General features: G+C 36.6%; 1 protein-coding gene across 1 annotated transcript in view; it reads right to left on the bottom strand.

Annotated features, from left to right (window-relative positions):
- Positions 1-3199: 3199 nt before the first annotated feature.
- LOC138095385 (uncharacterized) overlaps positions 3200-21779 on the bottom strand; it is a 28051-nt gene continuing 9471 nt past the window's right edge. The window contains exons 2-8 of the mRNA XM_068991434.1: positions 15363-15484; positions 14285-14423; positions 11509-11630; positions 9569-9679; positions 7804-7910; positions 4833-4923; positions 3200-3398 (exon numbers count right to left, since the gene is read on the bottom strand). Coding sequence (XP_068847535.1) covers positions 3282-3398; positions 4833-4923; positions 7804-7910; positions 9569-9679; positions 11509-11630; positions 14285-14423; positions 15363-15484 — 809 coding nt within the window. The 3' untranslated portion in view covers positions 3200-3281. The remainder of the gene's footprint in view (positions 3399-4832; positions 4924-7803; positions 7911-9568; positions 9680-11508; positions 11631-14284; positions 14424-15362; positions 15485-21779) is intronic.

Genomic DNA, 21779 nt, shown 5'->3' on the forward strand with positions numbered 1-21779 from the left:
CAAGCTATTGTCTACAAGTTTTGCTTCCCAGCATTCTTTTTTTTTTTACCTTATCTTAGTATTTAACTATTATGCTGATAGTATGAGATTCCATTCATTAGATTTCTTGCTATTGTCTCTTGACTTAATAAATTTGCTATACAGCCTCATTGATTTTCTTACTCTTTGCAACCTCATGGATTGTTGCCTGCCAGGCTCCTCTGTCCATGAAATTCTCCAGGCCAGAATACTGGAGTGGGTAGCCTATCCCTTCGCCAGGCAATCTTTCCAACCCAGAGATCGAACCCAGGTCTCTGGCATTGCAGGCAGATTCTTTATCGTCTGAGCCACCAGGGAAGCCCTGTGTATCTTAAGAAATGTAATTTAAAAAATTCTATTCACTCTAGGTTTGTGTACTCCCCCAACAAAGTGCGAAAGCCTCCTAAATATCTGATTCCTTTCCCTGCATCCAGAGATGCTGTCTTAGTTCATTCTTACTGGATCCACTGGACCACCAAATGGCTTTCTGAAAAGAGTATCCTTTTGCCCACTTTAAAAAAATATTTATTTGGCTGTTTTGTTTCTTAGCTGCAGTATGTGAGATCTCTATTGGGTCATGTGGGATCTCATTGCAGCTCATGGACTCTCTAGCTGTGCCATGCAGGGTCCAGAGTGTGCAGGTTCAGCAGCTGTGACATGTGGGATTTTAGTTCCCCAACCAGGGATTGAACCCACATCCCCTGCATTGCAAAGCCGATTCCTATTTTTTATAGAAATTTAAAAAATTTTTATTTTTATTTTTGGCTATCCTGGGTCTTTGTTGCCACCCAGGCTTTTCTCTAGCTGTGGCAAGCGAGGGCTACTCTCTAGTTGCATTGTGCAGGTTTCTCACTGCAGTGGGTTCTCTTGTTGCAGAGCATGGGCTCTAGGGCATTTAGGCTTCAGCACAGCAGCTCCCAGGCTCTGGAGCACAGGCTCATTAGTTGTGGCACACAGGCTTCATTGCTCCAAGGCATGTGGGATCCTCCTGACCCATGACCCATGGATCAAACACAAGTCCTCTGCATTGGCGGGTGGATTCTTTACCACTGAGTCACCAGGGAACCTCAAGGTGGATTTTTAACCACTGGGCCACAAGGGAAGTCCCACTGCCTCTTGTTTTTAATCATAATGTCTACAGAATCATGTTTCTATAGTTTAATTCTGACCATATCTGTATGCTGCTCAAAAACTTTGAATGGCTCACCCTTATTTAGAGTAAGATGGGATCTCCTTGGCATACCATGCCCCTTTTGATCTGGCATGCATTCACTTTGCCAGACGCATGCAGTCCCATTCTGGACTATAGTCACACTATAATATTATCCTCTATGCTTCTGCATATACAATAATCATCTCCAGACAAATAAGTAAGACATTTAAAGATTAAATTAAATAATTCCACTTACAGACTATTAATACTGGCATAGGAATGTCTCTTCAGTATCTTATAGTTCTAATATTTGCCTCAAGCATTCGTTTAAAAATGTGTTAAGCATATACATACCACACAGAAGATACTCTCCAATGTTAGACCATTTACATCTTTTTTTCTGCTGCATCAACTTAAAGATCCATAGTTTAACATCTAAAATCATAGCTGTGACAACAGTATTTAAACAACCATCCATTTTTTCTGTAATTTAAATCACATATCTATGGAAACCATCTATAATCTTTACTCTTGACTGTATTCCACTAACAGCTGAAGACTTTTTATTTTACAGATGAGGGGTGAATGATTTGAAACTAGGTTTACAGACTTGCCCACCACGATCCAGTGTTGGTATCGCTCTTTCCGTCCTGTCAGGGCCTTTTGGAATGGGCATTCTCCCATTCACCCAGGGCCACAGCATTAGAGGGTCACGCTTCTGAGGAGCAGCTGAATGAACATTAGGCAGATAGATTCAGAATTTGGCGACCAGTTTCTTAAGAACAGGCACAGCATAAAGTGAAATTCAATTAAGGGTTATGTTTATAATTATGTGTCATATTACTAATAAACTCATTTTTTTCATGAATGATTATTGACTCTTATGTAATGCTCTATTTGCTGTTACTATAATAAACCAATAGATATATTTAATCATATATAAAACAATCACATAAATTACAGCTTCCAGCTATTTTAAAATACTTTAATCTCAGAAAATCTGCACAGCCTGCTGGAAACATCCATCAATTGTTACTCAAAGATGCTAGAAGTTTATAGTGATTTCTTTTTAGATGACTAACATGATAAGTGTTTAATAGGTTAGCATTAAATAATAAATTATTGGAAATGAACAAGATATTACTGGAAATCCAGCATTTATTCTGAAATTTAATATTATACCAGGTCCCAAATATTAAACTTATTAATATCAATAGTAAAGTTTTAAACTCTCATTTTTTTATTTTAGCATTTTGTTTGGTTATTGGCCTATAATTTTCTTTTAAAAGTTTGAGTTGACTGCCACTGCAAATTTTTCATAAGCAAGTGATGACAAAAAGTATATTAGATAAATCCCTTTCAATAGATCTCCAAAAGGATCTGCAACTCCAAACTGTGGATTAGTTTAGTATAAAAAAGTAACTTATATGCAATGCTAAATATAAATTACTAGAATTAGTAAGTGTTCAAGTTTTGATGTTTCATTGTATTCTTGTTTTTAAAAAGTTTTGCTTTTCCTGATTTCAAAAGAAGTAGTCATTTTAGTAAAAAATGGAAAATCCAGAAAAGCACAGTAAAAGCAATAAATTACCAGTAATTGTTCTACCACAGAAATAACCTCAATTTATATTTTAGAGTTTACCTTTCTCGTTTTGCTTTTTCCTAGCAACTGCAATTTTTTATTTTAGTCTTTGTGCTAGTCTCCTCAGATACAGGAATCTTACAGAATAGAGATCTAAGAAATGAGATCTCTACCTACCCTTCCCCCCCTCTTTCATGATAGAAACTACTTCTGATCTTTCTTTTTGGTCATATCTGGACTTGGTATACAGAGTTGATGACTAAAGGATACAAGTTTATATTTTTGACAGAATCAAAGAAACCAGGGGAAACCTTTTTTCCAGATAAATATTTTAATATAATTATCACACAAAGTTGTGTGTATATATATATATATATACACACACATACAACTATTTACAAAAATGCAAGCATATGTACAAACACTAGAAAGGAATACACAGGAAATAATATGTGTTAGGATACTGAAATTCTGTTTCTTTTAAATTATTTTGTAATTATTTTATACCAAGGCAGGACTATTTTAGTTTCAGAGAATCTTGTATAAATGTATTTGTTCAAGAGCTTCTCTGTCAATATCCTTTTCTGGGAATACATCATAGTTCAGAGGTATCTCTTCAACCCAAGGAGATAACTGTATATTAACCTGAGGGAAAAAAAAAAAGTTGTTCACATTATAAACACATATGAAAGTAAGAGAATGAACCTACTGTTTTCAATTTCAAGAAATCATATTTATATTACAACGAGAGGGACTAAGTTTTACACGGTGCCACATGAACAATTCTTTGTTATAGTAAATGGCAGGCCTGTAGATTCAGGGACTTAACTAATCTACCTTGATTTGGGAACTTGAAGGGATAAAGAACATATAGAATAGAGTAATTATTTTAATGTAACTAGTTTAATAAACTAGCTTAAACAATAAAAGATTAAAACAACAGTGGGAGTACACAGAGAAACTTCATATATACACAGTGATGGTGCTAACAAGTTGCATGAAAAGAGCTAATCTCCCTCTGTAACCTTCATCAGGCTCTTCTCGTCACACTGCAAACTTGGGTCTCCAAGACATAGAAATTCTGGAGCCACCAATGGATATACCTACTTAAAGAAGTTTCATTAAATTGGAAAGCAATAATGTTATTTAAGAATTCGTATGTAAGGACTCTTTCAAAAACATTTACTTTGGTAAGTGAAAATCACTGAATTACTTCAATACATATAAACATAAAATGGAGAGCATGTATTTTAAAGGTGTGTTTCTATGAGTATGGAAAAGTATAGCAGAATCACACCACTCATGGGGTAGGGACCTCAAGGGGAGGGAGCTAGGGAGATTACCATCATGTCTTCATGTATTTTTGGATTGTTTCTCCTGTTATGATAAACATGACTGTAATTTAGATGACTGACAACAATTTTTAAAGAAGGTATTATTCATGATTGTTTAGTTTCTTAAAGGAAGAAATGAGATACTTAAATTTGGCAGTGGGTTATATGAAACAAAAGCACTACGAAAGAAAATAATATGATTTTGTATTAAGAAATGCTACAGTATCTCATTGAGGGGTCTCAAAGAGCTTTACACATATTAATTAACCTTTACAAAAGAGTCAGTTTATTGGGATGAATCTTATTATTAAGTATCAACCTTATTTTGTATGGAGAATCTGAGGAATACAAAAGCAGCTTGAGCAAGATTCCAAACTGACCTGAAGCTAAACTGTGTTCAGGATGTGGCCTCCAGCCCATTTACTGGAGAAAAAGTTATGATGTGGGTGTTTTTAAGCCTCTTACAAATATTTAATAGCATTTGTTAACCTAAAACTGTAACTCCACAGTTAGAAAAATTGGGTGGAGAAGCAAAGGAATATAGATCAGGATCCGAATGACGCTCTCAGAGCTCTGGAGGAAAGTGAACAAACCACAAAACAGTTCTTAAGCCATAGGTTTTGCTACTCTTCCTAGTGTTGTCACTATGTTCAGAGTGAACATTTCTAGAATAGTGTGACAGCTATCAGAAAAAAGCAGGAGAAAAGTTTTGACAATAAAAATGCTGGGAAAGAAGCTTACATACCTGAAGACCTGAGAGAGAATCTTCCAGACCTGGCACCGTCACTAATAACGAACCTTGTTTCCTTACATTATGGCAGATATATTCCCAGGCTCTATAACACATTAAAAACTTCTATGTTAGGTTTTACCAGATACTGGATATTTTTTTTTGAATGAGGATGACAAAAAGAATATGCAGCATAGGTGGTATCTAGAAATCCAGATGGGCAAAAACTTAGGCCTGCAGAAACTGACCTGTGGCAACATACTAGTAATTGACAAATTCAGTTCCTGAAGGGATATTGGCAAAATCGTGGAGTTACAATACTGAGAGAGATTTAACAAGATGGGGGATTAGGGTTAATACAAGCAATTGTGAATAAGACCACAAAAAAGTTTTCAGAACTGATACAGATGTCAAAGCTGGATCATGGTTAAAGCCCCTTCAATTCTTTATGATCCGTCAACTTTCTACAGAATGGAACAGAGCTGAGGGGAGTGGGTGGGAAAGAGTCATGGAGAAAAGCCACAGAAGCCAGAAAACAAGCAAAGGCTAATAATAAGAATATAATATATAGATCTTTTAAAATAACATCAAGAGTGAAATCATACTTTATTTGGCTGTCAGAAATAGTCAGTGGAAAGCCTTGTGGACAATATGATACCTGAGAAGTTCAGTGTGATCAGCTAGATTTAAAGCACACAGGCAGACCATGCGTATGTGTCAGAGGGCAGTATCTGACCAGTTTTGGTTAGCAGACACAAATGGGATTTCTACACTGCACGAGTCTTGATAGCACACCCCACTGGGGAGCAGGGGTCAAGCAAAGCAAGGAAGTGCACCCTTTGCAGTGAGGCAGGTGGGCAGCAATGTTGTTTGCATTTACTTTAGTTATAGCAATGGCTATTGGGTTTAGTACATTCTGGAGCTTATTAGGCAAAATGATAATAAATGTTCTTTTCCTCAGGTTAGATCTAAAACCAACTAGCAATGTTTGATAATAATTATTGCTGTGCTTGGGCCAGAGCTGTCTGTTGTTTTGATGCAGTTCCCTAAAAGTGATGTTTTTTCAAGTCTGTTTAGTAAGACTGAAGAAGCTGATTATATTAGCATGATTTGGCATGGCTCTAAAAACAGCACTTGCTGCTTCTGAGAAGTTGTCATTGCAGTAGTTTATAGATTTTACTTACTGAAAAAATACATAGAGGTACCTTTTAAACTAAGACTTACTCTACTTATTACAATATATAATAATATAGGTAAATGATCAGTTCTGTCAGAATGACTCTAATATCAGGATGCTTTATCTTCTAAACTTTCTCCTGTGTATTATCATTCATGAAGATAATTAATTATCTATATTTAAAATTCATTGCACTTGACTAATTTGGAGAAGTGACTGAACATATGGGGTCCATACCTATTTGGTGAGTCATGCAGAGTTTGCAAATAAATCTTCCAAGATCGCACAAGCATGCAGCAGTTCCAGTATCAAGTTGACCAGTAATATCTGTCATTTTTTAGCGTTTAAAATCTTCCTTTATGAATCTTCCAAGAGTTTAAGGTGCTTTTCCCTTTTAACTTTTTATAACATTGGTATTATTTCATTATCTAACCATTATGTAATGTTTTGACTACTGCTCATGAACTTGAAAAGGTAAAAAGCTATGCAAACTTTGTCCACTGGAAATTAAGTTTAAAGAGTGCAATATGATTAAAAAAACTTTGTTCATGTTGTGTTTCTGGTCTTTACCCTGTGAACAAAAAATCATCACCTATTCTGTCTGCACTTTGATGATATGATTAGTTTTCTGTTGAACAAGTTTCTTTATAAACAATTTACATTGCTAATTTTGTACTGATCTTAACCTAGAAGTAATAGATGTGTGTGTGTGTGTGTGTGAGAGAGAGAGAGAAGGTAAAGGGACAGCCGACAGAGGTTTAGTCATTCAAGATTCTACTGCATATTAACTGTTTATGGTCTATAATTATATACCTTTTTATTTCTAAGCAGCAGAAATCTCCCTGATGCACTAATTCAAACACGAATGTAATGCCCTTTCATACATATGGAAAGTTGCTTTCCTGTATCTAGAGTTACGTATGTCATGATAAATAAGTTAGTAAGCCTAACTGACTAGAAAATCAGTGTCTTGGACTGTAAGAATTTTCTAATTAGAGGAGCCTATAAGTCCTGATGAGAAGTCAGAAAAGTCACAGGGAACTCCCCGCGGTCCAATGGTTAGGACTCCATGCTTTCACTGCCTAGAGCATGGGTAAGATCCCTGCCTGGGGAACTAAGATCCCACAGGCAATGTAGTATGGTCAAAAATTTTAAAAAAAGAAACAAACAAAAAAAACTGATCACAGATTTGCTAATTTTTCTATTGCTTAAATAGTGGAATAAAGTCTAGGAACCGACTATTACTATCTTAAGAACATTTAAAAAATTTGGTAATTAGTCCTTGTTTTTTAGGTGAATATTCTTATATCTTGTTCAATAATCATTTATGGGCAGCAGTTAATTCCCATCATTCTGTGATAGGATAGCAAAGGACATGTGTTTTTTCAAAGAAAAGAAAACTGAGGCAGAAAAAAATTTTAAGACCCATTGGGAACTGACAACTTCTTGCATCCCTGACTGCAAAGCAAAAGCTTGGGTCATGACACCAGTTTCTTTTTTTTTAATTAATTAATTAATTTTAATTGGAGGCTAATTACTTTACAATATTGTAGTGGTTTTTACCATACATTGCATGACACCATTTTCTATCTCCTCAAAATCAGATGTAATATTTTACAAGGTTAGACAATCAAAGTTTATTTTTATTTTCACTTAGACATAACACATTTTCTTTAATATAATATTCTGAGAGTTGAGGTCATTTCTAAAAAGTTTAATATCACTCCAGGGCCCCACGTTCAATCTGTGGTAGGGGAATGAAGGTCCTACAAGTCTGGCCATGCCAAAATAAATAAATAAATAACGTACCTGGCCTGTTCTGCCTTATCAAGAAAATATTCGAAGACATTATTCATTATAATAACATCAGCATTCTGCAGAAGTGAACCTTGTGTACAAATGTCTGCATGAAGCACCTAAAGAATGAATTCATGTAAGAGAACAAGGACACCATATCACATAATCACTTAAGAAATAGCTGTTCATTCAATGACATTGTGAGACAGGTGGTAAGGGAGATTCACACTTCTTAAAATGAGAGTACAGTATATTTAGTACTACTGCCTATGGAAGATACTTAATGTCTAATAAAAACCATGAACTTGTGAAAACTTTATTTTTTAGATAGACTTGTTTATATAGTCATAATTACACTCTCTTCACTCCCAATTCAGAGCTGTTTCTACTGTATCCGTAGTTATGAGTCAAAGGACCTAGGTTCAAATTCTGGCTGCATCATCAACTAGGTTTATACATTTGAGTAGTCAAGTGTCTTCATAAATAAAATGGAGTAATATCTGTTCTGATTCATAGAATCAAATGGGACTAAGTAAAGTTTAAAAAGTAAATTTGTAAAATGTTAATACAAATATGTTAACTGGCCTTGTCTGACTCTTCATGCAAAATTTACTTGAATATATTATCTATCCAAGAAAGCAAACAAAACAATTTATTAGAAAATTATATACTTCAAAAAATTACCTTAGACTATAATCAATAAGTCTTGTAGAACACACGCAAGATAACAAGAAGAAATATTTATTTGCTCAAGAGCAAAGCAAATTAACTTTTATTTTAAAAAAAGAGAAAAAGTTTTTTGTATTATATGATTTTTTTTCCAAAAAAACACTTAGTCTTACAAATAAATAATATTCAGAGGTGTTTTTCAGAATGTTTAAATCTTGATTTCTAATTAAATTGATATTCCTGTTATTTATGTGATTTATTATGTAACAGCAGTGTGTTTTTGTTCACTAAATATGGAATAGTGAGAAAAATCTATAAATTTAATATTGGACAGTGAATTCTCTTTGATCACTTGCCTCTAAATTTATAAGATGAGAGTGAGAAAAAAAGGCAGGATGAAAGGAGGAAGAGAATGAAAAGTTTTCCTTCTATAATAAGGGGAAGGCTAGATTCTGAATCTTACTAAGATATGTCTTTGAACTGAACACCAGAGATCCTTTGATACTCAGTACTTCTGTGCACTGCCATTAGAAGTAAAGGATCACTAGTGAAATGATAAGGATCATGGCATTAACCAAAAAACTTCCTTTCCCCTTTCCGGTTATTTTTCCCCTTACCTATAACAAACAGAAAATTTCTGTCATAGCCCAACTTAGGGCATCCTTCTCCCAGGAACTGCTACTCTGTAGCACCCACAATTCCTCTTGCAAGTTTATAGAAGAAGATAAAGAACTGAGAGCATTTTACTTAATCTTTTTGCTTAGTTGCAACATTCAGGGTTTAATTAAATACACATCTGACAACATGAAGATATTTAAAATTGCTGCTAACGAAACTATATATGAAGAAAACTATATATATATAAAACTACATGAAGAAAACTAAGAAAAAAATTCTACTTTCTAATAAAGTTGGGGAGGAAGAGAAAAGTGTGAGTGGAACATAATGATAATAGTTCATCTTCATTATAGTTATAAAATATTAACTCAATCTATTTCCATACAACAGCAATGAAGGATAGATTCAAAAATTTTCCAATTCCAATGCAGAAGAAACTTGGCTAAATTTGCTACACAATGGATAACAGAGTAAATATTTTTAAAAGTACCTTTATTCTGTCAGTGAACTGATACTTTTTTATGACCATTTCCTGCAAATGGCAAAAGTCTCCATTCAGTTCTACTCCATACAGTTGTGATGCTGAACTGTAAAGATAACCCTAAAATATGAAGACACATGATACAAAAGAATTAACTTTTAGTTGTGGGTTTCTTTCTACTTGAAATTTTAACAGTCAAACTTTTAAAACAGAATTCAATAAACTAAAAATAAAAGTAAAGATAAATAACATTATACAATTTATATAAAATAACTTTAAGAACTTAGACTCTTACTCATTAAGACCTCAAGTGTAGTTTATTAATATCTGTTATTTAAAAGTAATTTTATCTTATTTATCAAATATTACTATTTTAATCCCTCCCTTTATGTATATTTGTAGAAGAATACATTTTTTCCAAATAAAGGCTTAACTTCCTAAAAGGATAAAAATTTTTTAAGGATTGATTTCTCATTTTCTCAATAAAGCTGCATTCAACAGAGTTGGAAATAAGGAAAGTGATTGCAAATAGATTCTTTCTTTAATACCCTATTTCTGTAATTTCTTGGAATGTTACATCAGGGGAAAGTAAGAAAGGTATTAACCTATTGGAAATATGATGGACACTCAGCACAGTCTGACATAAGATGTGGGTGGCTGGAGGTATGTCCTGTTTAGCTTATGGAAGTCAGCCTGCTGTTTGGTAAATCCATCAAAGATAACTGGCCATCAGTTAACAAGGATCATCAAAAACAGACTATGTATTATTACCTATCTATTTTGGTTGTAATAACAAAAGCAATCTGGAAGGAGAGGTCAAATCATATTTTGAAGACCATTTTACATCAACTAACACCTATGTGTAAACTCAATTTATATTTATAGCTCACTATAGATATTTAGAATATGTTCAACAAAGCTTATGCACATACTCAAAAAAAAAAAATATTGTTGACTGAATCAGGGACCTCTATAGAGAAAAATGACCATATGTTTAAACCCACTGATACTACCAAACACTTGCACAGTCACAATTATTTAGCTATATTTGTTTCCAACAAATAAAAAAATAAACAAAAGTGGACAAAATATGGTAAATGATCATAATTTCTAATGTTCGCCAAGCAAAATCAGCAGATAAACTGTACTTTCTATTATGGCTGTCTTTTGTAAGTGTAGGATAAAAGTCAATGCTGAAAAATAAATGAAGCATGAAAGGGTTAATTGTTTCTGTTTAGAGCAGGCAGTGATGCTGGGAACGGACAGAGCCTGTTCCTGGCATGAACTTCTACTGCTGCTGGCCACATGTTTTAACACGTCTGCTAATGACAACCAGAAACCACATTTCAGTTTTTTTGATAAAACCATTTAAGAACATTAAAAATATTCATGATTTGAATTTTTTTTTAAGAGTCACATTGAGCTGATATCTCAGACACAAAAATCTACGTTCAGACTTTGGATCACTGAAAACCACGGTATGTCCTGGTCCAAGATGATATCATTTGCCTTGCTCGCTTACAGGTGAGGATATTGGTGCCAGGGGTATGGAGTGTTTTGCTCATGGCTGTAAGCAATTCCCTAGTTGAGCAAATTTGTCAGTTTTATAAGAGCTCTTATCAAAGCTCAGTGTGCTATACTATTTTATGACAGTAGAGAAAATGGAGTTAGAAGCACGGTAAGTGAGTGACAGAATACCAAAGCGTTATGAGGGCCATCTGTTCCTGTTTTGCTGAAATTCCTTCACTAGTGTAACGGAGACAAACCAGAAAAGGATATCAGAGAGCTGGCCTTTGAAAAGTCCAAATTCAATACACTATTTTAACCATATTACTCTATTACTCTAATAAATAAAGCCAAGCTGTCACCTTAGATGGTGGCAGGCAAAACTGTTGCTAGTAGAAGAAAGTATTTCCAAACGTTGACTACGTCCACAAGTTGGACTTTACCCCATAAAGGACGGTGCCAAGCCTGGAGCCAACGTCAACCAAGACCTTTCCCGACAGATCAGGGAGTACGTGATGATAAATGAATTTCAATTCCATGAGAGAGAAGGAATGAGAAATAAACCCTGGAGAATGAGAACAAATATTAAATTTTGCTTGAGGATTAACAATGCCATTCTTTACTTCTAATTCTTTCACCTATAAAGTATATTTCATGCTTTTCTTAATCGATGAAAGCCATTCAGAGGTTATTTAGAAAACATTAGTGTGATAACTTTGCACTCATTCACTCTGAGCTGTGAGACACAAGAACAAATACGCAATCTCTGACATTTAGGCCTCTAGAAAACGGTTACTCAGCTGGCTGTCCCTACGCCCATGTTTCTCATCTCTTTCTCTTCCACCCTCTAGGGCGTCCTAGGCCTTTCCCTTCCTCGTCTCCCAATGAACTGCTTTTCCCTGAGACTGGTTCCTAACTCCCATAGCACCTGTTTTCCTCATTCTACCCCAGAGCCATCACAGAGCGGCCGCCTCTCGCTGCATAGACTGTAAACTACCAAATTAATGACTGTCTCTGGAGTGGAACATTGTGGCACCCTGGCCAACCTCAAGTGTGATCTGGAGAGCCGGAGATGGGTGGTATGGGAGGAGGTTAAGACACTCCTAAATTGTTATTTCCTTTAGTTTAATTGCTATAATTTCTAGCCTCCTAGCCCATTTTCTTACTCCATTATTTCTGTAATGAAATACTTGGGAGAGCCTGAGTCTGTTTTTTCTGATATGGAGGTAACACGAAGATTTTCTTTATTGTGTGCTAGTACATAATCTAATGGTCAGGAAACTTTGATCATAACTAATGAATGGTGGCAAATAAAATGGAAGCAAGCAGGCTAATCCCTGGGAAGAAAAAAAAGGGTGACTAGGCCTCAGAAGTAACACTGAAGATGGTGGGGTACAAGGGCATTGAGCACCACAGTCCTTATCTCCCCTCGTCCTCAGTGCCCTCTTTGCCACATTAGTGCTCCTGCCCTAGGCTACAGTCATCATTAGTGTCTTAAAGCTGACAAGCTCCTTTCATATAGGGAAGAAGAGCCCCACATGGTGACAGCTTTCTCACAGTCACTCTAGTTATCTGGGCTGGTCTGGGCACCCAGTCACTATTTATAATCCGATTTTTATGCAAAAATGCATCCTAATCTCCAAATTTTTGTCGAACATAGCTCTTCTATAAATTTCTGTATATCAGATCTGATATGGTATTATAGTTAGAATTCACTTTTTAACTTTCCCTCTATTGTTCTTGTCTAAGTCTTTTTCTACTCTGTGAACTTCACTACTTCAAATGGCGATTATGAGCACTATTTAAAAATAGAATCTTAAAGCAGTAAACCAGGGTAGTTTAATCCCCAACTATAATACAGGCACTATAAATTTGTATTAGTCACATTTTACAAATTTGGTAGCAGTGAACTTTTGAGAATAATATTATCCAACCTAGATAGCATATTGAAAAGCAGAGACATTACTTTGCCGACTAAGGTCCGTCTAGTCAAGGCTATGGTTTTCCCAGTGGTCATGTATGGATGTGAGATTTGGACTGTGAAGAAGGCTGAGCCCTGAAGAATTGATGCTTTTGAACTGTGGTGTTGGAGAAGACTCTTGAGAGTCCCTTGGACTGCAAGGAGATCCAACCAGTCCACTCTGAAGGAGATCCGCCCTGGGATTTCTTTGGAAGGAATGATGCTAAAGCTGAAACTCCAGTACTTTGGCCACTTCATGCGAAGAGTTGACTCATTGGAAAAGACTCTGATGCTGGGAGGGATTGGGGGCAGGAGGAGACAGAGGGTGAGATGGCTGGATGGCATCACTGACTCGATGGATGTGAGTCTGAGTGAACTCCGGGAGTTGGTGATGGACGGGGAGGCCTGGCGTGCTGCGATTCATGGGGGTCACAGAGTCAGACACGACTGAGCGACTGAACTGAACTAAAGATCAGTAACATGAGCCCGTTACTACTCACCCACTCTAAGCAATGCCTCAAAATCTAGGTTAGCAGGGAGACTGAAATATCATGTTTAAAGTAATACCCTAGAAAATCAAATCCAGTTTGAACAAAAGATATAGTAACAGAAGAGTTTACATCTTAGCGGCATGGAGTCAGTCTAGCTTCCCGTATAAAACACAGGTGTTGCATCTGAGGGACAGACATGCAGGAGACTATTACTAGAGCTGTCCTGTGTTACAGACAGGAGATGCCCCATGAGGTCAAATCACGGCCTGCATAAACTCTCAAGATTATCCATCTCTGTCTTCTAAGTTCATGCCCATCCAACAATATCGGATTACTATCTGACTTCACAAGTAGATAGTTCTATAGGGAGAAAGTTTTCAGCTCCCTTGGCAGTTATATTTCTCACTGTAAATAAATCACCCCTATGGATAAAGGTAAATCTCTTTTGAGTATATAAAGTATGAGTTAGTTTTCCTGTATTCAACCACTTCCAATTAGTTTCAGGACCTGAGAAGTCACCTCGTATTAAATATGTTCAGTAAAAAGCAGAAATAGTACCGCGGGGGACATGAAGTGGCCTAACCTCCCTGGACAATGTTTCTATTTAGTTTCTCTGATTTCAGTAATTGGTAATAGCTCGGCTGCAGGTTGGCCTTTTGCTTTAAAAAAACCCCCAAAACAGTGAATGCCTGGTCAAGAATCTGCATAGTCATGACATGTAAGGAAAATGCACACAAAGTCGTCAGGTTTGCAGGCTGGAGTGCCCACCTAGAGGTGCCGTCTGATGTGAACCGCACACCATACAGTAGTTTCTGCTCATTTTTCCTTCCTCACATAATGAATCAATAAAGTCTTCATCATAAAGGAATGCATCAACGTGAACTGTGGGTTCTGGCTGCTGCTGTATCTGGTGGAGAGAAGAAAAACATCAAAAGAAACAGAGTACAAAGAAGTCTCTTTTTATTGCTAAATAAGGCAAAACATCAGTGGTTCATATGCTGAAATTCTGAGAGCAACAACAACCAGAAAGACAAGTTTCGCTTATGGAAGTCAGCAACTCGGCTCTGTTTTCATGCTATTTTTGAGACACTGGCACCTTGCTATTTGACCATGTCACGATGCAAAACATGGCTATGAGAAACAGATAAAAATTTTAGTTGAAAGGAGTATTCTGAGATCATTTTGTCCATCCTAAGTAGTATATTTTACAAATAAGGAAACATACCCAGAGAGATTTCTCCCAAGAAATGACACTAGTTAGTTCAGAGGGGGAGAAGAAACTAATACCAGGTCTTCTGAGTCCTACATGTCAGGGACTTACCCATCAAAATACTTGGCAAGTACTCTTTTCCCAGAAGCAAAGTTTTCAAATAATAAAAAATGTTTAGTAAAATTCCATGCTTACAAATAACAGAACTTAATGCTGGTAGTACATGATATAACAGCAAGCAGCTACAAAGATACAAAATGTTTGATCCCTTCTACTTCAACGATAATAAAGAATCAACAAAAGGGTGAACTTCACCCTTGATAAAAGTTAGGGAAATGGAACAGGGCAGAGAAAACCAAGACAATTACATAGGCAGGGACAGATTACTGTTGTATTGTTGGGCCTTGATTTGGGGTGGGGTGGGGTCTGCTTGGCAAACAGGACACCTTCAAAAAATATCTTTTGAATGAATGGTACTAGGGAGCCAGAGGATTACCAACTCAAAAGAATTGGGGAAATGGATGAAGCACCAAATGAAAAAGAGAATTAAGGACTAATGATTGGACTGGAAAGGCGAATGGGGTTAGAGAAGAAACCTCAAGTAGCACTAGGAATAAATTAATTTAATATATTTACTTTTTGGAGGGCTAGATGTTCTGAGGAAAGCATAGTTTCTAGAGGTAAGTAATTCCGAAGGTCTTCTGCTATGTTTTTCAACATAATGTCATTATTGTCTTGAGTGAATTCATCAAAATCTCCTGCCAAAAAAAAAAAAGTATAGTTTCTATGGTTGCAGTCATACCTAGACTAAGTGATTACAATGGATGGTTATCTTCTATCAGTTCAGTTCAGTTCAGTTCAGTCGCTCAGTCGTGTCTGACTCTTTGCGACCCCATGAATCGCAGCACTCCAGGCCTCCCTGTCCATCACCAACTCCCAGAGTTCACTCAGACTCATGTCCATTGAGTCAGTGATGCCATCCAGCCATCTCATTCTCTGTCATCCCTTTCTCCTCCTGCCCCCAATCCCTCCCAGCATCAGTCTTTTCCAATGAGTCAACTCTTCGCATGAGGTGCCCAAAGTACTGGAGTTTCAGCTTTACGTCCCTTTCAAAGAAATCCCAGGGCTGATCTCCTGTCAGATAGCATCAATTTATAACAATAAATAAACATTCTAGGTCCAATGAAATATTCAAATTCTAACAAATGCTCCATGGAAAACATTGAGTTTTTTCTTTTTCCAAGCTGCGTGAAAATATAAAACTTAACTATTTCAGCCTGTTACAGAACAACAAAGACGTTTAAAAAGTATGTAGCACTCTTACTACTTAAACTTACTAAGAAGTAGTCAAATATTCCTTTTGTGACCATGTAGACTTTATAAGTTTAGGAGGCATCGCACAGGAATAACTTTAATCTGAGTATCCCTGCCCCCAATAAAATGTACCCAAGACATCAGATAATAAGCACAAACAGATGACACCAACTATTAAATAAACTTTACAAGAATCATGTTGTTCTGCTGCATCTGAACAGCAGATAAAATGATTATTAAAACAGCACATTTCTGATGGCTCTGGGCTACTTTTGGATACACTGGAAAAAGGGGAGTGAGCGTGTGTGCCAATGTATACAGCAATAAAGATGAAGAAAGTGACACTTGGTGAATCTACGTGAGGGTGTAAAAGTGGTTTTCATTGTTCTGTTTTTTCAACTTAACTGTGTTTAAATTTTTTTTTAATTGGCTCTACAAAAGAATGGTTTCTAAGCTGCTCATACATAATTTTAAGTAGAACAGACTCACCTTGAAGTAAAACACTGTAAAAGTTAGCTGTAGCCTGAATGCCAAATATAGACTGGAAAGAACAACTAATGAAAACATTTTACCTTTTTCTTAAAAATCTTTCTTATATTGAATTCTTGCTAGAGTAAAAGGACCTCAAGGGGACTGTGTTTTTTCTTACTGTTTTAAAATAGCTATAAAAGGAAAACAGGTAGATTGTGAAGAAAATCCCATCCATTTCCACATACCCTATCCCTCAAGTCTTTGGTTGTTTTTAAATAAGTTCATGATTTCCTTCTTAAACATATTAATAATAATTCTTGTGTTGGGTCAGAATGCTACTCGAAGTCACAAATAACAATTAAAATTTGGATATTTTCTAGCTTGCAAAGTTCTTTCAGGTAGAAACTACATCAATTAAATATTATAACATCCATATGAAGAAGACAAATCAAGATTACCTTTTCTGATTCACAGAGGAAGTAATTAAGGTGACATGAATTGTGAAAAGTTACAAAGCAGGCCAACAGCAACAAAAGAAATAAACCTAAGTTTTTCACTCTTCCTGTTCACTCTTTCCACTGTGTCCCTACATACACAGGTTCTTTCTCTGCGTAACATCCCTCTGAGCAATAGCAGTTAACATGAAGATACATTATTTGACTCCCTGAACTAATGCAGAAAGGCCTTTTAACTCTTTTTTTCTTTCTTCACCTATCTGTGACAGTGATCTAAATGTTGCTTCAAATTATTTATAGGAGGATGCAGAATATAAATTATAGACAAAAATATTATGAAGATTCATTCCAAACTCTTCTATTTATTTAAAATTTTTTTATTATTATCTTTTTGGCAATGCCACACGACATGTGAGATCTTGGCTCCCTGCTCAGGGTTTGAACTTGTGTCCCCTGCATTATTTTTAAAGGCTATGTAATATTCTACCATATTTGTATTAACCATTCACTCCTACTACTATACATTTATATACAATTATAACTGAAAATTTAGAGACATTGCTAACATTTGGCATACTTTGGCCTCTTTGCATAACATTTAGCCTCTTTGCATTTATTTCCTTACTATAAATTCCTAGCAGAAGTACTTAAACATTGTAAAGGCTTTTGCAACATACATAGTCATGTATGGATGTGAGAGTTGGACTATAAAGAAAGCTCAGCACCGAAGAATTGATGCTTATGAACTGTGGTGTTGGAGAAGACTCTTGAGAGTCCCTTGGACTGCAAGGAGATCCAACCAGTCCATCCTAAAGGAGATCAGTCCTGAGTGTTCACTGGAAGGATTGATGTTGAAGCTGAAATGCCAATACTTCGGCCACCTGACACGAAGAGCTGACTCATTTGAAAAGACCCTGATGCTGGGAACGATTGAGGGCAGGAGGAGAAGGGGACAACAGAGGATGAGATGGTTGGATGGCATTGCTGACTCAATAGACATGAGTTTGAGTAAACTCCGGGAACTGGTGATGGACAGGGAGGCCTGGTGTGCTGCAGTCCATGGGGTAGCAAAGAGTCAGATACAACTGAGTGACTAAACTGAACTGAACCTGCTACATACTGCTAAATTTCTTTCCTGAAAGATTATACCAATTTACTCCATCAGAAAAAAATAAGAATATGTGTAAGCCTTACTTCATGAAAGCCTTACAGCATTGAACTGTACTATAAAAACAAACTTTGTTGTTTTAATTTGCATTTCTTTAATTACTAGTGAGGCTGGACATCGTTTAACATGTATAATAACAATTTCAGAATGTGTGGTAACAGTATGTTGCTTGGAAAAAGATTAAAGGTGTTAATCAGTTGCCTTAGGACAGTTAGGTTTTTCTCAAATTACATATGCAGGTGGGAAGGGAATGGAGAAAGAAGAGTTTCTCTGCAGAGCAAAATCTATTCTTTAAAAGTTTCCTACTTATATTTAACTAAATACATGGGAAAAGAGAAGTCACCAAAGCTGATAGTCTATGAATCAAATCCCACTTTTTATATCTAGTCAGGTATCAAGTCCCATCATGTTCTCTTTTGAATCCACTTCCTCTTTATTACCGCTTCAACTACTTCATAGTCACAGGTACCACCTCACACTTAGAAAACCAGGACAAACTCATAATTGGCTCCTGAATGATCAGTTTCTCCCCAATATAAGTTACCTTACACATCTATTTTGGTGAAGGCAACGGTAACCCACTCCAGTATTCTTGCCTGAAAAATCCTATGGACAGAGGAGCCTGGTGGGCTACAGTCCATGGGGTCACAAAGAGTCAGACATGACTGAGTGACTAACACAACACAACATCTATTTAAACTAATCTTGCTTAAACTTCACTCATGTCACTCCTTCTCCTTACAATTTTGGGACAGCTGTTCACTTTTCAATTTGTCCAGTATTACTCTAGACTTTCAGGGCCCTCTATATCACCAGAGTCTAACCACCCTATTTTCTACTCTCATTACTCACTAACATAATTTTTGCTTAAGACAGGCAAATCCCCTCAGTTGTTTTCCATATTCTTTTTTGCTCATATTGCTCCTTTCAACTATGACCTTGTTTTTCACAATAAGGGCCTTCTCAAGTTACTTCATCTCCAGGAAGTTAAGACTTACCTTCAGCCCTTGGCCATCATTCACCCATATCCTTATCTCTAATGACTTATAATATATAATTAAACGTTGGGCCATATATTTCCTATTATTCATTAATATCTTATATTAGTTTGAAGTTCTTATTCAAAGTTTAAAAACTTACTGAGGGGACTTCTGGCCTTAGACAAGATGGCTGCTGCTGCTGCTGCTGCTAAGTCACTTCAGTCGTGTCCAACTGTGTTACCCCAGAGACGAATTGCCTGGGATTCTCCAGGCAAGAACACTGGAGTGGGTTGCCATTGCCTTCTCCAATGCGTGAAAGTGAAAAGTGAAAGTGAAGTCGCTCAGTCGTGTCCGACCCTTAGCGACCCCATGGTCTGCAGGCCACCAGGCTCCTCCGTATATGGGATTTTCCAGGCAAGAGTACTGGAGTGGGGTGCCACTGCCTTCTCCGAGACAAGATGGCTACTTCCCTCAATTTCCCGAGCTCCTCCCCTCTAAATACAATGAAATACCCTGGACGTAAACCAACAGGCAACCATAAAGGACTCTGAAGGCTAGAAAAAAGGTGAACTGTCTAGGGATGTCAGGAATTAAGGAAGTAAGGTCACTGTAGTGAATTCCCTACTGGGTTTTCATCTTCCATGTAGCCTGGACTGGGCCCCTGGAGAGATGAGTGACTACCAACCAGAACTACCAACACCTATAGACCGAATAAACAAAACAAAAACTTAAGTCTGCTCTCTCTCACCAAAGACCAGTAAAGGGGAAGAATAACAGAGGTGTACTGGGGAGCCCTAATCCCTAGCCCACACTTGGGACAAAGGCAGCTATCTGGTAACAAACTCGGAGGCTGCTGTCTCCAGGCCCTCTACCCAGCAGGACAGACTCAGGCCTGAGGCCTCTCAGTCCTCTGCCCAGCGGCCAAGAGCAAACCAGGCCCTGTACTGCTCATCCCCCTACCCCCACTGGTGGAAGGCAGCTCAGTGACATAGGTATCTTTCTCCAAGCAGGAAAACACCAGCACAGATTGAGCAGGAAGCCCCGGCAGTACCAAAGAATGAAACAAACCTGAATAGCACTGCAAGGGCACTGAAAACTAAGTGTTGTCAGAGCTACAGCTCACAAAAGCAGGCCAGAATCAACAGGTTAAACTTAAGCAGGGCAGATGCCTACTAAGATAGAAAATCTGAACAGGATCAAGTCAGCATAATATCTAAAGTATCCAGGATAAAATAAAAATTATCCTAGCATACAAACAAAATGTTCACGACAGAACATCATTTATATCAAGAACAGGAAAAATCTTAATTTGATTCTTGCAATCTAGATGCTACTGTGCAAATTAGTCAGAGTTTAGATGATCAGACAAGGACTTTAAAGACGCTATAACGAAAATGCTTCAGTAAGTAGTTATGAATTATCCTGTAACAAGTGAAAAAAATAGAAAATCTCAGCAAAGAAGTAAAAGTCATAGAAAAAGAAACAGAAATCGCAAAACAGAAAAATAAAATAATAATAATTTAGAAACCCCTTGCTGAAAGGGCTCCAGAGTAGAGATGACAGGATAGAACCAGTTCACTTGAATTGACAGATCAATAAAATTTATTCCATCTGAATAACAGAGAGAAAATATAAAAAGAAATTGAACAGAGACCTAAGGATCTTTGGAATAACGGAAGAGCTAACATTGGTATTTGAGTTCCAGAAGTAGGGGGAAAAGTGTGGAGCTGAAAAGTATTGAAGAAATACAGCTTAAGAACTCCCTAAATTAGGTGAAAGATCTAAACCTACAGATTTAAGAAGCCAAGCAAAGTCTAAATATGATAGACCCAAAGAAATCCACATAAGAACATGTCATAAACTAATAACAAGAGACAAGGAACACATCTTAAAAACAACCAAACAGAAATGATTCATTCCCTACAGGGAAACACCAAACAACAGTGACGTTTTCATCTGAAACGATGGGAGCCAGGAGGTTACAAAACTTTTCAAATGCTGGAAGAAAAGGACCACAAGCTATAAATTTTCTATCTGATGAAATTACCCTTCAGGAATGAAGGAGAAGTAAAGACAAATCAGATGCAGAAAAACTAAAAAACAAAAAATTTTTGTGCCTGCAGACCTACCTTTAAAAAAAAAACAAAAAAACTTCCAATAATAAGAAAAAAGACCTACCCTTAAAGAATGGGTATAGGAAACTTCAACAGAAAGGAAATAACAGAAGAGGGCTTGGAACTTCAGACAGGAAAGAACAGAATGTGTAAAAATAGACTATCTTTCTCATTAGTTTCTTAAATCATATTTGATGGTTAAATCAAAATTTATAAAACCACCTGTAATGGTGTTCTATGTAAATATATAGAGGAAATACATAAAACAGTCATACTCATGACTGAAGCGACTTAGCAGCAGCAGCAGTGATGTTACATATGTATACTGTAATACTCAAGAGTAACCACAAAGAAAACTCTACAAAGAAATACACTCAGAAACACTACAAAGAAGAACAGAATGCTAAAACTGTTCCATTTACCCACAGGAAGGCAAGAGGCGCTAACAAGAAATTGAGAAACAGAAGGGTCAGAAAGGAAACAAACAACAAAATGCTATACTTAAGTGCTAACATATAGTAAGCTAATTGTAAATGGTCTAAATACATCAA

The sequence above is a fragment of the Capricornis sumatraensis genome, chromosome 19, assembly GCF_032405125.1.
Source record: "Capricornis sumatraensis isolate serow.1 chromosome 19, serow.2, whole genome shotgun sequence".
NCBI classification, from domain to species: Eukaryota; Metazoa; Chordata; class Mammalia; order Artiodactyla; family Bovidae; genus Capricornis; species Capricornis sumatraensis.